Source organism: Magnolia sinica, chromosome 15 (genome assembly GCF_029962835.1).
Source record: "Magnolia sinica isolate HGM2019 chromosome 15, MsV1, whole genome shotgun sequence".
Taxonomy (NCBI): domain Eukaryota; kingdom Viridiplantae; phylum Streptophyta; class Magnoliopsida; order Magnoliales; family Magnoliaceae; genus Magnolia; species Magnolia sinica.
In genome coordinates this window covers 73,389,097-73,401,455 of record NC_080587.1, presented here as the reverse complement: position 1 = coordinate 73,401,455, position 12,359 = coordinate 73,389,097, and the positions used below count along the sequence as shown (strand labels likewise).

Here is a 12,359-nt window from a genome sequence, read left to right as displayed (position 1 = left end):
GCTTATTTAGATTAGGATGAAAGGTGGACACTAAGATCATCATGATCCAAAACTTCTCCAACCCCAAGAATGTTTCAATGGTGGGCGTGCAATCTCAACTGTATCTTCTTGTATGGTCAATTAGAGTTATGAATATAACTGATTATCTTGGCTCATTCCCTAAAATGTGAGGCCAAAATGGATGAGCGCTATGGATGATAAAGAAACACTGCGGTGGGCAACACCATCTTAAGGCGAAAATGGTCCATTGCATCAAAATCAAACTAATGCCCTTTCTAGTTAACTCTCTTTCAATTGAAATCAAATTTGTAGTTAAGGTAACAACTTCAGACGTGGCCGACTCCCATAATAGCGTATCATCTTGACTTGATTTTGTTTACTCCATTTGTTTGTTTTAGTAAGTACCAATTCAGATTCTTTTCCTACCAATATCGAATGGAATAGAATATGTCGAACAAAATCTTCTTCATATATATATATATATATAGCTAAGGAGCCACTTTCATGGGACATTAATAACATGCCTAACTTTAAATGGCACATAGGGTGACCTATCATTTATTTGAACGAATAATTCATTCATATAACCAGGAGCAAGTCATTGTGTAAAAGTCATGCCAATTAAATGATCTGAAGTGTAGGACGAATAACATAAAAAATGGATGGCTAAGATTAAATGAAGAAACAAAATAGCTCCATCTGCTAGATAAATCACACTTTGTATGGCTAATGATTCCAAAGTATTACTTTTGATTGATTATTCTAAACATGTGATCTATGGATATTAAACAACAGATGATTGTAACTTTTTGACCATATTCAATGGGTTAGAATCATGTAATTGGTGTGATTTTTGCACTATCACTCGCTTCTATTGGCATGATTGAATTGACTGTCTTAATCGACGATCAAGCATCCACCAATTTGTTTTTTTAGTATTTTCCCAATATTATGATACCAACTAAAAAAGTAAAAATATAAGATATTCATATATATATATATATATATATATATATATATAATTTATTTAGTAATTCAAAATAATTATTACGTATTTTCATTTCAGCGAGGTTTTTCCTGTAATACTTAAAGAAACCCTAAAAATTTGAAAATCTCTCGAGAAATTTCTGTGCCAAGAAATTGCCAAGAATAAGATGCCTCTATGCCCAACATGCTACATACATGGGACCTAAACTATTGTTATGAGATAGTTCATCAGGGTTGCATGTTCTAGATGGATGAATGGTTCAATGGTTGGGATAAACCTGTTGGTGGGGACCAAGAGGATTCTCACGGTAGATAACCTGAGAAAAAGGAGTATGCCTATAGTTAATTTCTGTCTCTGCTGTATGAAGAACGAAGAATTTATCGACCATCTGCTGCTTTTCTGTCCTTTCATCTTTCAGATTTGGAAAGATTTTCTCAATTACTTTAATATGAAGTGGTGCTTTCCTGGTTTTGTTAGCCTTCTCGTCAAAGCTTGGCATGAGGTTAGATTGGGCAAGCATAGGATGCACTTGTGGCAAATGGCAATTATTGTCATTTGGTGCTCGGTTTAGGAAGAAAGAAACGATAGATGCTTTAGGGACTTCTCAAACTCGGAAGCGTTGTCGCCAGCAAAGCTAAGCGGCTATTGATCAAATGGGCTATCTATGCAGTGGGCCTAAAGGATGTTGATTTTCTTTTTCTTGGAGTCTAGCCATTGATTGCCTCCTTGGCGATGTCTCTTTTCTCTATTGCTTTGTATCCCATTTTCCTTTTCTAATATATATTCAGTGACTTTTCAAAACAAAACAAAAACAAAAAACGGTTGAGATAAATCTCAAATTTGAGTAGCATGAAACCATTCAAGGGTTTGGACAAACCTCAGATTTGAGTAGCATGAAAACAGAAGGGTCAAAGAGACCCCCCAAAACTAAACTCTTATGTTTTAGTCGGATGGGTCAACACCGAGACACGATATTACTCAACCAGTACATTTTGAATTGATTTTTAATAAATACCCTATTAATTTAAGTAATTATCATTGGAGTACCTTCCGCATAGATTTTTAATCGAAGTTAGCGTTAGCTATGTGAGCAAAAGGGATGGGCGGCTCAAGTGGACCCCACGGCGATGTTTATGTAAAATCCACTCCCGTCACTGGGTGCTTCATTGCATGTTAGGTGAACCACATAATTGCAAACGGTGTGTTTAGGGCAACACTCACCCTCCAAATTATCCCCCTTGGCATGGCACACTTGAATCCTGATTCTTGGGCCCTAGGCCTAAATTTTGGTGTGGTATGCATTGTTCAAAGTATCTCCAATGTTATCCATAACTCTAGCTTAATGATACCAATAATGCTAGTAGCAATATCTATAATACTAATAGAATAAGAAGTTTTAGGTAACATTGTAGTGTGAAATATCACCGATGTATCGCCAATATTTTCAACTGTGTAAATTTTAGGTGTCACTTGTATTACCGATGTATTGATATCGCCACCATATCGTCAATATTTTTGACTATGTAAATTTCAGGTATTACTTTTTATTGCCAATGTATTACTAATATTTTGATAATATCATCATTGTATCGATGTTACAAAAGAAATAAATCTATTTATTAAAAAAAAAATTCATTTCAATTTTTATTTATTTATTTTATAGCCATATAGTTGCATGCAATGTTCAATTTATTAAAGATCATATCACAACATTATCATTATCACAAAATAAGTGATATTGAGACCACACTTTTTATTTCCTTTTCAATAGTTGTCGATGATTTATTGGCAAAATATCATGTTTTGTCAATATTCAACCATATGTATTTTAACATGTCCTAAAATTTTACTAAAAATTTCCACCATTTTCTCCATGTTTCTCCAATGTCTGATATTGTTTCTACATCCCCAGCCAATGAAACTTATAGCAATACTGATACTTTGAACAGCGGTGGCAACAATGATGGCCTGTAATGGTTGGAGTGAATTCATATAATCATCAAAGTGGACCTTGTAAAAGTAAATGGTTGGAGTGAATTCTTATAATCATCAGAGTTGGCTCCGTACAAGTACAGGAAGCCCACTTGCCCACCCCGTTCTTTTTTTCTTCCCTTTTGTTTCATCAGTGCATGGAGACCTTCCCATCCACCTAGTTGCATTTGGAATCTATGACATCCGCATCACCTATCTGGACCGTTCATTACTGACTGTCGGATCTCTGCGCTGCGAATGCCCATCATCCACGGTCTGTAATGGATTGTCTCACCAAATGGACGGTACTTTAAAAAGAAAAAAGAAAAAGAAAGAAGGGAAAAAAAAAAAAAAAACAACGAATAGAAGTTCCGTACCATCGAGTTGAGCATTTTCTCCACTTCGAGAAGTTCCCAAATCAGATGGGGATAGGGAATCCTAACCTCTGATCCAGGGACACTTGTTTGTTGAAATAGAACCATTGGATATTTTTTATTTTAACCGTCCAATAAATGTCCAACAATCCATAAGTCTAATAATCAAATAACCCTAATTTCTCATAACACATCTAATCTAGGACCCGTAATTTGGGCATGTTTACTTGAATAACCATGCATGTCTGCCTATTTTGAAAGGTGTGTTATGAGAAATTGGGCATATTTTTTATTTTAACCGTCCAATAAATGTCCAACAATCCATAAGTCTAATAATCAAATAACCCTAATTTCTCATAACACATCTAATCTAGGGCCCGTAATTTGGGCATGTTTACTTGAATAACCATGCATGTCTGCCTATTTTGAAAGGTCAGATGAGTGGACCTGAATGCTAGAAAGCATGAGCCAACGGTATCTAGATGATTTGGATGGGACCTTTCCAAGAGCCATAAATGGATAGCCTTCTACTGGTACTCCATCAGTAGGGTGTACACGAACCGAGCTAGCTCGGTTAGCTTGCTCTACTCAAGCTCGATTCAAAGCTCAGTTCCAGCCGGGTCGAGCTGATTTTTTGAGCTCAAAAATGAGTTCGAGCAGGCCCCAACTCGACTCGACTCAGATCGAATCCAGCTTGAATCGAACTCGGATCGTTTGCCATTGATGTTGCTCACCATGTGTTTGATAAAATGACTTAACAAAGTGTGGCTGGTGGCAAGGAAGGTATGTACATGAAACAAATCCCCTTTTTTTCTTGGTTTTTATGTTGCTTAGAAGGTGTTTGATAAAATACACGTGAAACCATTGTTTCTGTTTCACATACAGAGGTATTTTGAAGGTGCAGTCCAGGTGTTTGTGGAAATGCCTCAATGGCAAACTCGGCCTGAGCTGGCCCGAGCTGCTGACTGAACTGAGCCGAGCTGGCCAGTCAGGCTCGAGGACCGAGCCGAGCTGAGGTCAGCTAGTGGCCGAGCCAAGTCAAGCTGAGGCCAGCTGGATTCGATGTACACCCCCATCCATCACGGCACTACAGCCGCAAGATAAAAGTATTCCACCCCACCAATCCATGGCCAGGATAGCTCACTGATGCAATCAATGGCCTTATCCCATGATCAGATCCTATGGACACTGTCTTTTTCTCTCTTTTATTTGCAGTTATGATGTGTGTAGTTAAGTGAGGGGAAACCATGAGGGACCCACATGAGTAAATACATATGTAAGAAAAGATCCATAGATGGTGAAGAAGGGCATTCCTCCACATGGCATTTCCAAAGCATGGTACTTGAAATATTTAGAACAAAGGGCCAAAGCAAGGGAACATTTACATGAACACAACAAAGATTCTTGAAGTTGTATTCAAATTCTAACCACTCCAATATTAGAAAGAGATAAATACATGCAGGAATACTTCACATAATCACCTGAGAGTATGCTCTGGCCAAGCAAACTACTGAAACTTCTTTTGCTTGTCTCTTGGGCTGATCAAAGAGGTCGAGCTAGCACTTTGCAAATCCGTCAAAGAGAAGGATCTTGCCGAGATAGACCACTGGGGTGCCGGAGTGCTGAGTGAAGATCTCACATGTGGGCCTGGTGGCAGTGGCAGCCAAGGCTCATGGTCCTCACTCGTGTTGCTCTCGGAGCTGCTCATGGCAACAGCGAGAGCCAATGTGCTTCGGCTGGAATTGGTGGGTCTCTTGGATATACCACAGCTGCTATTTCTCAGGGGACTGTTACGGTTCCTCTCCCAGATGTTACCGTAGGCTAAAAGATTCTTGCGCTTCCTGGTGTAGGAATTCTCAGGTTTTCCTAGATCGTTTGCAGAAGCGGAAGACGTGTCTGCCAAGCTGGTGAAGGATTTTGACTTGCCACAGTAGAATCTGGAGATGCCTCGCCTGCACAAGTACATTGGACAGATATGAATCAAGGTTTTCCGTATCCGTTACGATACGCCCATAAAGGCCAATATGTATAGGTAACGGCTATGACCGTTACGCGATACGGGGGTGAAGCAGGACAGTTGGTTTTTTGGGACCATATCTACCGTTACGGTGGTCGTAAAGGCCGTTATGGGGCATAATGACCGTTACCCTCGTAACAGTCGAAAAACAGCCTCCCCCCCCCCCTGCCCTTTTTTTTTCTCATTCCAAAAACTTACTAAGTTTTTAATATTAAAATCGTAGATTAAAATGATTTGAGCGAATAGAAGCTCCAATGGATCGTTACAAATTCACTAGACAGCCCGATGCGTGGATCGTTACACTACCATAAACATGTTCAAAACAAAAAATGAATACATATTTGGAATATTTACATTATTCTTGATTTTATAAATATTTTTTCTGAATTTTTCGAGCAATAGAAAATTTTCAACCGTTACAGTGGTCATAACAGTTGTTACGCCCCCGGTATCGGCCGTTACAGCCGATACCCGTATCGGTAATGGCGGAGACCGTTGTAGTCACTGTTACCGATATGGAATACCTTGATATGAACTAAGGGACTGCTTTCTTGGTAACAACATCAGGAATTGCAAATGGCCCACAAGCTAAGAAAGCCTTTTAAAAAATAAAAATAAAAAAATTTATAAAGATGAAGCAATTTATCAAGGCAGAGCCAAAGAGAACAAAACAAGAAAAGGAAACAAAACAAAACTGTACAGAAAGGAAAAGGTAACTAACCCTAGAAAAAAAACAAAAAAAAAAAACACCCTGAAACTAAAATACAACAAGAGGACCCGACCCCCACAAACCCTAGGGTGCCCAATCCCTAAACAACGCACTAACCCAAGCCAGAAACCCCGCCGTCGACTCTCTTATCACTGAAACAACAATGATTCCGCTCATTCCAAATTACCCATAGGGCCACTAGCATTGCTAACCTTCATTTCTTTCCGCCGAGCAGACCCCCTGAACAGGCATGCCAAAAACAGAAGAAATGGGCTATAGAAGAGGGCACCTCCCAAGAAATCTCCTCGAGGGAAAGGATTCAATTGCAAATTCTAATAGCACTTGATTGATCGTTACAAGTGGAACCATCCATGGTTTTTCTTTATGGAATGAGCATCTATTAATAGCATAACTCCGTGAAATACTCGCACAATAGCTGTCACCTGCAAGAGGACTGCACAGAGCATTTCTGTGGCCCAACTCAGGTGGGCCCACAAGGGCTAGACTCCTACAGTCCTATGTTCAAGATTTAAAATTGGTATGTCAGGTACGGCCCAGCATCGCCATGTACCTGGGTGTTTTGGGCTGATACAGCCGTGTCATTCATGGACAATACCTGGTAATAGGTACCGGTTTCAGGATGATATTGACCTTGCTTGTGTTGGTTTTGCACTATTTAAAAAATGGCAGTGAGCCAGTGACCCATCCTCCTCACATGTTGCAGTGATATACAGCTATCCAATTCCAGACCCATCCAAATAGTGGATGGAGCATGTCTCTAAAATCACAGTGATCAAGCAATCTTAAAGTATCTTCAGAAACTGGTGGTGAGTATAGCTATATGCACTGGTACCGTCCATCAAAAATATCGCCGTATTAGCCAAAAACAGCCTGATATATTGGTGATATGACCCCATATTGGTGGTGAACGATACAGGATTCGATATGCCAATTTAAAATCTTGAATCCTAAATCATCCAATTACTGCTATCAAATGGATGGTTAAAAGTAAAATAGTGTGTGGTCCAAATTCAAAGGGCAAAAAAGTTAGTTACTACTATGTTCTCAGTGCATATTTTCAGCTATTCTCCATCCATAGTTGGGTCAGGGATTTGCAGTCTGGATTGCTGCTATCAAATGGATGTTTAAAAATAAAATAGTGCAAATTCGAAGAGAAAAATCAGATGGTTAATACCATGTTGTTAGTGCAATTTCTTGGTTAAGTTCCATCTACAGTTGGGTCAGTGATTTGCATGGTTAGGATTGTAGTACAACTATGCCATTGTATGTTTGAAGAGTCGCCGCCATTTTTAGGTGAGAATCTAACCTAGGTGTAGTCCTCTCCACAAAATAAATGGAATTTTTTTCAGTTTCAGAGTAAAAGAGGCTGCAAATTAAAACACCATAATTGCCAAATCACATATTTCTCTGTGAAATGTTTAGAAAATAATTTCTCAATTCTGGAACAACAGCTAAACTAATAATAAGATCTGAACACTAAACAAGAACCAATTTTCCAGATCCAAAATAAATAACGATAATAATAAATACATCCAAAATAAACGACAATGCCAAGTAGATAATAATAACAAGGGAAATAAAAAATCAAACACAATAGAAAAGAATGAATATTTCCAGTTTACAAGTTCACTTTATAATGAATTCACAATAAAATAAGAACTTCCCAAAAACCACTTTCTCCAATTTTCAAGATGAATTTCCATTTCAAATGCAATTCTTCTAAATAATTCAATTTCCAAACAAAACCCTAAAACCCAAATCATTCAATTAAAATTTAAAAAAAAAAAAAAAAAGAGTAGAAGAAGAAAAGAAAAAATCTCTATATCCTATTTTTCACTTTCTAATCAATCCCATTGAATAAACTCAAACAACAAGATTGATGAAATTTGAACTCATGTTTTTTTAATGCATGCACCCCTTTTAATTTGTCTCTTGTTATTTTGTCGTTTTTTTTAATAACAAAATTCACAAAATAACAAAGTAAAAAGGGGGATGTATTAAAATTGGGGGTGTATATGTCATTTCCCAAGCAAAAATCCTTTTTACTCAATTCTCAAAACCTTCTTCATCTAAATTCACCTACCAAATAAAAAACCCTAATAAAATTTCCAAGAAACCCTAGGAATTCAATCGTCAATACCTGATCGGCAATGACTCCTCCAACGCATCCATCGTATCCAACGGCCCCTTATACGAGCTCTGCACCTCCTCCGAATCATCCTCACCATCAGATCTCCCCCGTGAACAGCAATCGCTGTTCCTCCCGATCGAAGAAGAGCTGCAAGAAGCCGACTCCTCTTCCTCCTCCCTCCTCCGATCCACCGCCGGTAACCGCCGGTCTTCCGGCACCATCGCACCTGCCATTTTCCTGCCGGACTCCGGCGACTCGAAGATCGAGATGCAGGGAGGTATCGTGCGGATGAATCCCGACCGTTCCATTGAGCTGCTGCTGCTATCCAAGGCGATCGACATCATCCGATTCCCCCAAAAATTCCCAGAAAAATCAAAAGAAAAGCTCCTATATGGGATTTAAATGGAGATTGGAGTTAGGGTTACGGTTTTGTTTTAGCTGTCGATCACTGTCACGTGCCGATCGGACGCTATCACGTGCGCGACGGATTTTCCGCCATGGCTGAGATTTCTCTTTGAGAGAGAGAGAGAGAGAGAGTAGAGAATAAACAAACAAGGAGAGCCTTATCCCCTCGAATACGGAAACTCCCATTTCCAGTCGCGCGTGTAGATAACCCGAACTCGAACACTTCACACGTGCATACGTGTCATGAGTGTGTGAGATCAGGGACGTTCATTACACTTTCCCATATTCTCGGTGAAGGTTTTATGTCCTAAAAATAGGCGAGAGTTCACCAAGTGAACCAATGCATGTTTGAATGTGGACCACTCGTTTTACTTTCGTAAGTCAAAACACTTTATATATGTATGGCCCACCTGCTGAGCGGACACAGTAAATCTCTTGGCCGTTGAACAGTTGTAATGTGAAGATAGACATCTCACACGTGCGCCATATCTGCAAGTTGGGCGGTGCTTGAGTCTCCAGCCAGTGCCACTAATCATCAAACGTGTAATTCTAATTCCAGATGCAGGATTTTCAAGCGCCAAAAAAGGCTCCCACACGTGTGCGGCATCCAGGATGTTCATAGGGTGAGATCAACGGTGCTTAACAAAAGAATAGGATATCCATCCATCATGCAGGTCACACGTGAACGAAGGAACGGACGGCTAGAAAATTTAATAACTAATATCTGTATATATATTTTTATTTTGGCTCTCATAAGGAGTTAGCCAGTCCTGACATATGAGGAAGCACATAGACTCTTCTGGGACGTCTGATGAACGTTCCAGATTCTAAAAAGGTGTGCCACGTCAGTAGTTGTGGTGCAATTGTGCTTGGCGCTTGTAGGTGACGCGTGTGGAATTTTCATTCTATCTAATCCGCTCCAACCGGAAGAAGACGGGTATTGTATAGTGGTCTCGATACCACTGTAGTATACTGTATCCTGGTTTGCACCATTTCCTCTCCACGTGACCCGCGATCGTTGGTCACAACCTACTCAGGACGGAACGCAGCTTGTCTGTAATAACCCGCGGCTACACAGATCCCCTGCAACCCAAAGCTCTGTGGGGCCCACCATGATGTTTTTATTAGATCTACTCCGTCCATCTATTTATTCAGATCATTTTAGGGTATCAACCAAAACATGAGGAGATCCGAAACTCAGGTAGACCAAACCGAAAGAAACAGTGGGGATGGAGACACCGCAGTTGAAGTCTTCCAGGGGCTCACCGTGGTGTTTAGATGCTATGCAATCCGTTCATAAGGTGGTTCTAAATGGATGAAGGGAAAAGACAAATATAATCCTGATCCAAAACTTACGTGACCCACTAATGTAACGTCCTGTTCAATCAGAACGTTATCCCGAGGCATCCACGTAAGATTTGCCGCAGGACTGGTCGTTAAACCGCTCGTGTGTAGGATACCACTAACAAATTAACCCACGATTATCCCATTAAGGCAGACCTGTCTAATTATGATCAAGCCATATACCCTGTTTGCACTTAGCAACAGCTTGTGCGGGCCATGCAACGGTCAAGGAAGGTCAGAAAAATCTAAAAATTGGGGAAACCGTAAATCTCACTAGGCTTGTGGTCCAACAGGGACCACGGACTCAGTAGACGTTTAGAAATTAATTATCTACGCCGTCCAAATGGCACTTGCCAAGCGCAACTCGCCCCAGCCTTGACCTAAAGGCTAGAATTTAAATTTGGCACTTTTAAATGAAACTGAGATATTAGGCTTTGTAGCCGTCGGATTTCTTCTACATTTACGGTGAAGGCTTAAAATATTTTTCTACGCCCGTCCATAAAATCTAGAACCAGATCGTGAAACGGTGACCGTTGATCGCAAATCGGACCTTTGCGGTAAAACCCCGCATTCGTTTGGCTTCAAACTTCGCACGACTTTTTATCAGGCTATGAGGCTCCTATCCTATAAATTTAGTGGCCAGGGGGGCATCAGAACCGCCCCAATAGCCAGAATGGACCCCACATGACCATTTAATGATCAGAACCGTACGAGAAAACCTCGCGTCCGTTTGTCTTCAAATTTTGCACAACCCCTCATCGGGCCATTAAACACCTACACTCCAAATTTGTTGGCCAAAGGGGTGATAGAGCTGCCCCAAAGCCAAAAGGGGTCGTAGAGGGTCATTGTAGGAATAATGTTAGAAATTAAGGCCATTTGGCCAAAACCTAGAAAATAAAACCGTCTTTGACTTTCTCTCTCACTCACTTCCACAAGAGTAACAAAGGAGAGGAGAGAGTGAAGAAAGAAGAGAGAGAAAGGAGAGGTAGGAAGAGAGGGAAGGTGGGCCGTAGTTGAAGGTGGGGCCTAGGGGAAGTCAAGTCTTGCAACTCCTTCCCTCTTCCTCAAGAAATCCCACATCTACCGCTCCAAGCTTGATTTCCAACCGATTGGAGAGGTAAACACCCATCTTTTGGTAATCTTTTGTGTTAAGCTAGGTTTTACATGTAATCCTAATATGCAAGTTCATTTGACTCAGAATTTTTACGAATCCACCCGCGAGTTTGGCAACCCTAGATCGTTTCCTAGAGCTCTCAGCGATCCATAGGTGCGGACTATTATTCTTAAGTGGCCTAACACCAAATTTAGTATGAATCTAATGATTATATTTGATTGGGTGATGTATTTAGAAAATCTAGAAAAAACTTAGGCAAGACTTTACAATTTTGATCATCTAAGTTAACATGTAATGATTATAGAATGTTTGTTGTTCCTCAACATGATTGGGCATAAATTTTATAATTGTTTGTTCATTCATTACTTGATTTTTGTACAATGTTACCTTATAACATGTATGATCCAATAACCCTTGTGTATTTTGTACTATGAGATATATGAAATTTTTGGCTTCCTTACTAACCCACATAATACACTTGCACATTTATTTCGTAATAATGTTAGTAGTTACATTTACAGATAACTTGAATTTATATGCTTAATGTATGACTACTTGACATCACTTGTACTAGATGATAAACCCTAATTTGTTGAAATGTTATTGAATACCATCAAATCCCTAGGTTGCTCAGGAAACTGAGGTGAGAGAAGGCAGTCCCGTTGGTAGGACTTTCCTGAGGCTAGGCCAACGGATTTTGACGGATGCAAATGGGCGACAGTAGTTGGACTTCATGGGTCACTTGTATCCGATGTCGTCCGTCACATACTTGCCTGGACTCGCACGGTCTAGTCCACGTACTGACCAACCATATTTGTTAACCCTGTCTGCTCACGCCTGTATGGAATATAGAACACCCTTCAACCATTGAAGCCCATTGATAACCATTTGAAACCGATCCACTAACTCGAGAGCCGGACATGGTGGAATGGGACACTGTGACCGAGTTATCAGCCTACGCTGGGGTGACGAGTCTCCCCGTAGTGACCGCTAGCGATCCCTATTCTCAACACTCCTCATGTGCTTGAATCAGGGATGGGGGACCCGATGAGATCAAGGATCACGGGGTCCTGGCCTCACACGTTAAGTGGCCTTGGCCCGCAGCCAGTTGAGAGCATTAATACGTGAGGTGTACTAGTTTTTTCAATCTGCTGGATGAACGGAATTAATTAAAAACTCGGCTAACATTATCACGACCGCATCGCACTAGTTAGGTTGGCGACTCGGCAGTCGAGGTGCAATGAGGGAGTGTTGGTCATATGCGATCATTAGACGAAGTCGCTCA

At 40.4% G+C, this 12,359-nt stretch overlaps 1 protein-coding gene across 1 annotated transcript; it reads right to left on the bottom strand.

The window, feature by feature from the left end:
• Positions 1-4,608: 4,608 nt before the first annotated feature.
• LOC131227180 (protein OXIDATIVE STRESS 3 LIKE 1-like) lies at positions 4,609-8,747 on the bottom strand. Its single transcript, XM_058222922.1, has 2 exons — positions 8,221-8,747; positions 4,609-5,285 (listed from the first exon to the last, which is right to left on the bottom strand). The coding sequence occupies exons 1-2, from the start codon at positions 8,553-8,555 to the stop codon at positions 4,841-4,843; spliced, it is 780 nt and encodes a 259-aa protein (XP_058078905.1). The 5' UTR covers positions 8,556-8,747; the 3' UTR covers positions 4,609-4,840.
• Positions 8,748-12,359: the final 3,612 nt, after the last annotated feature.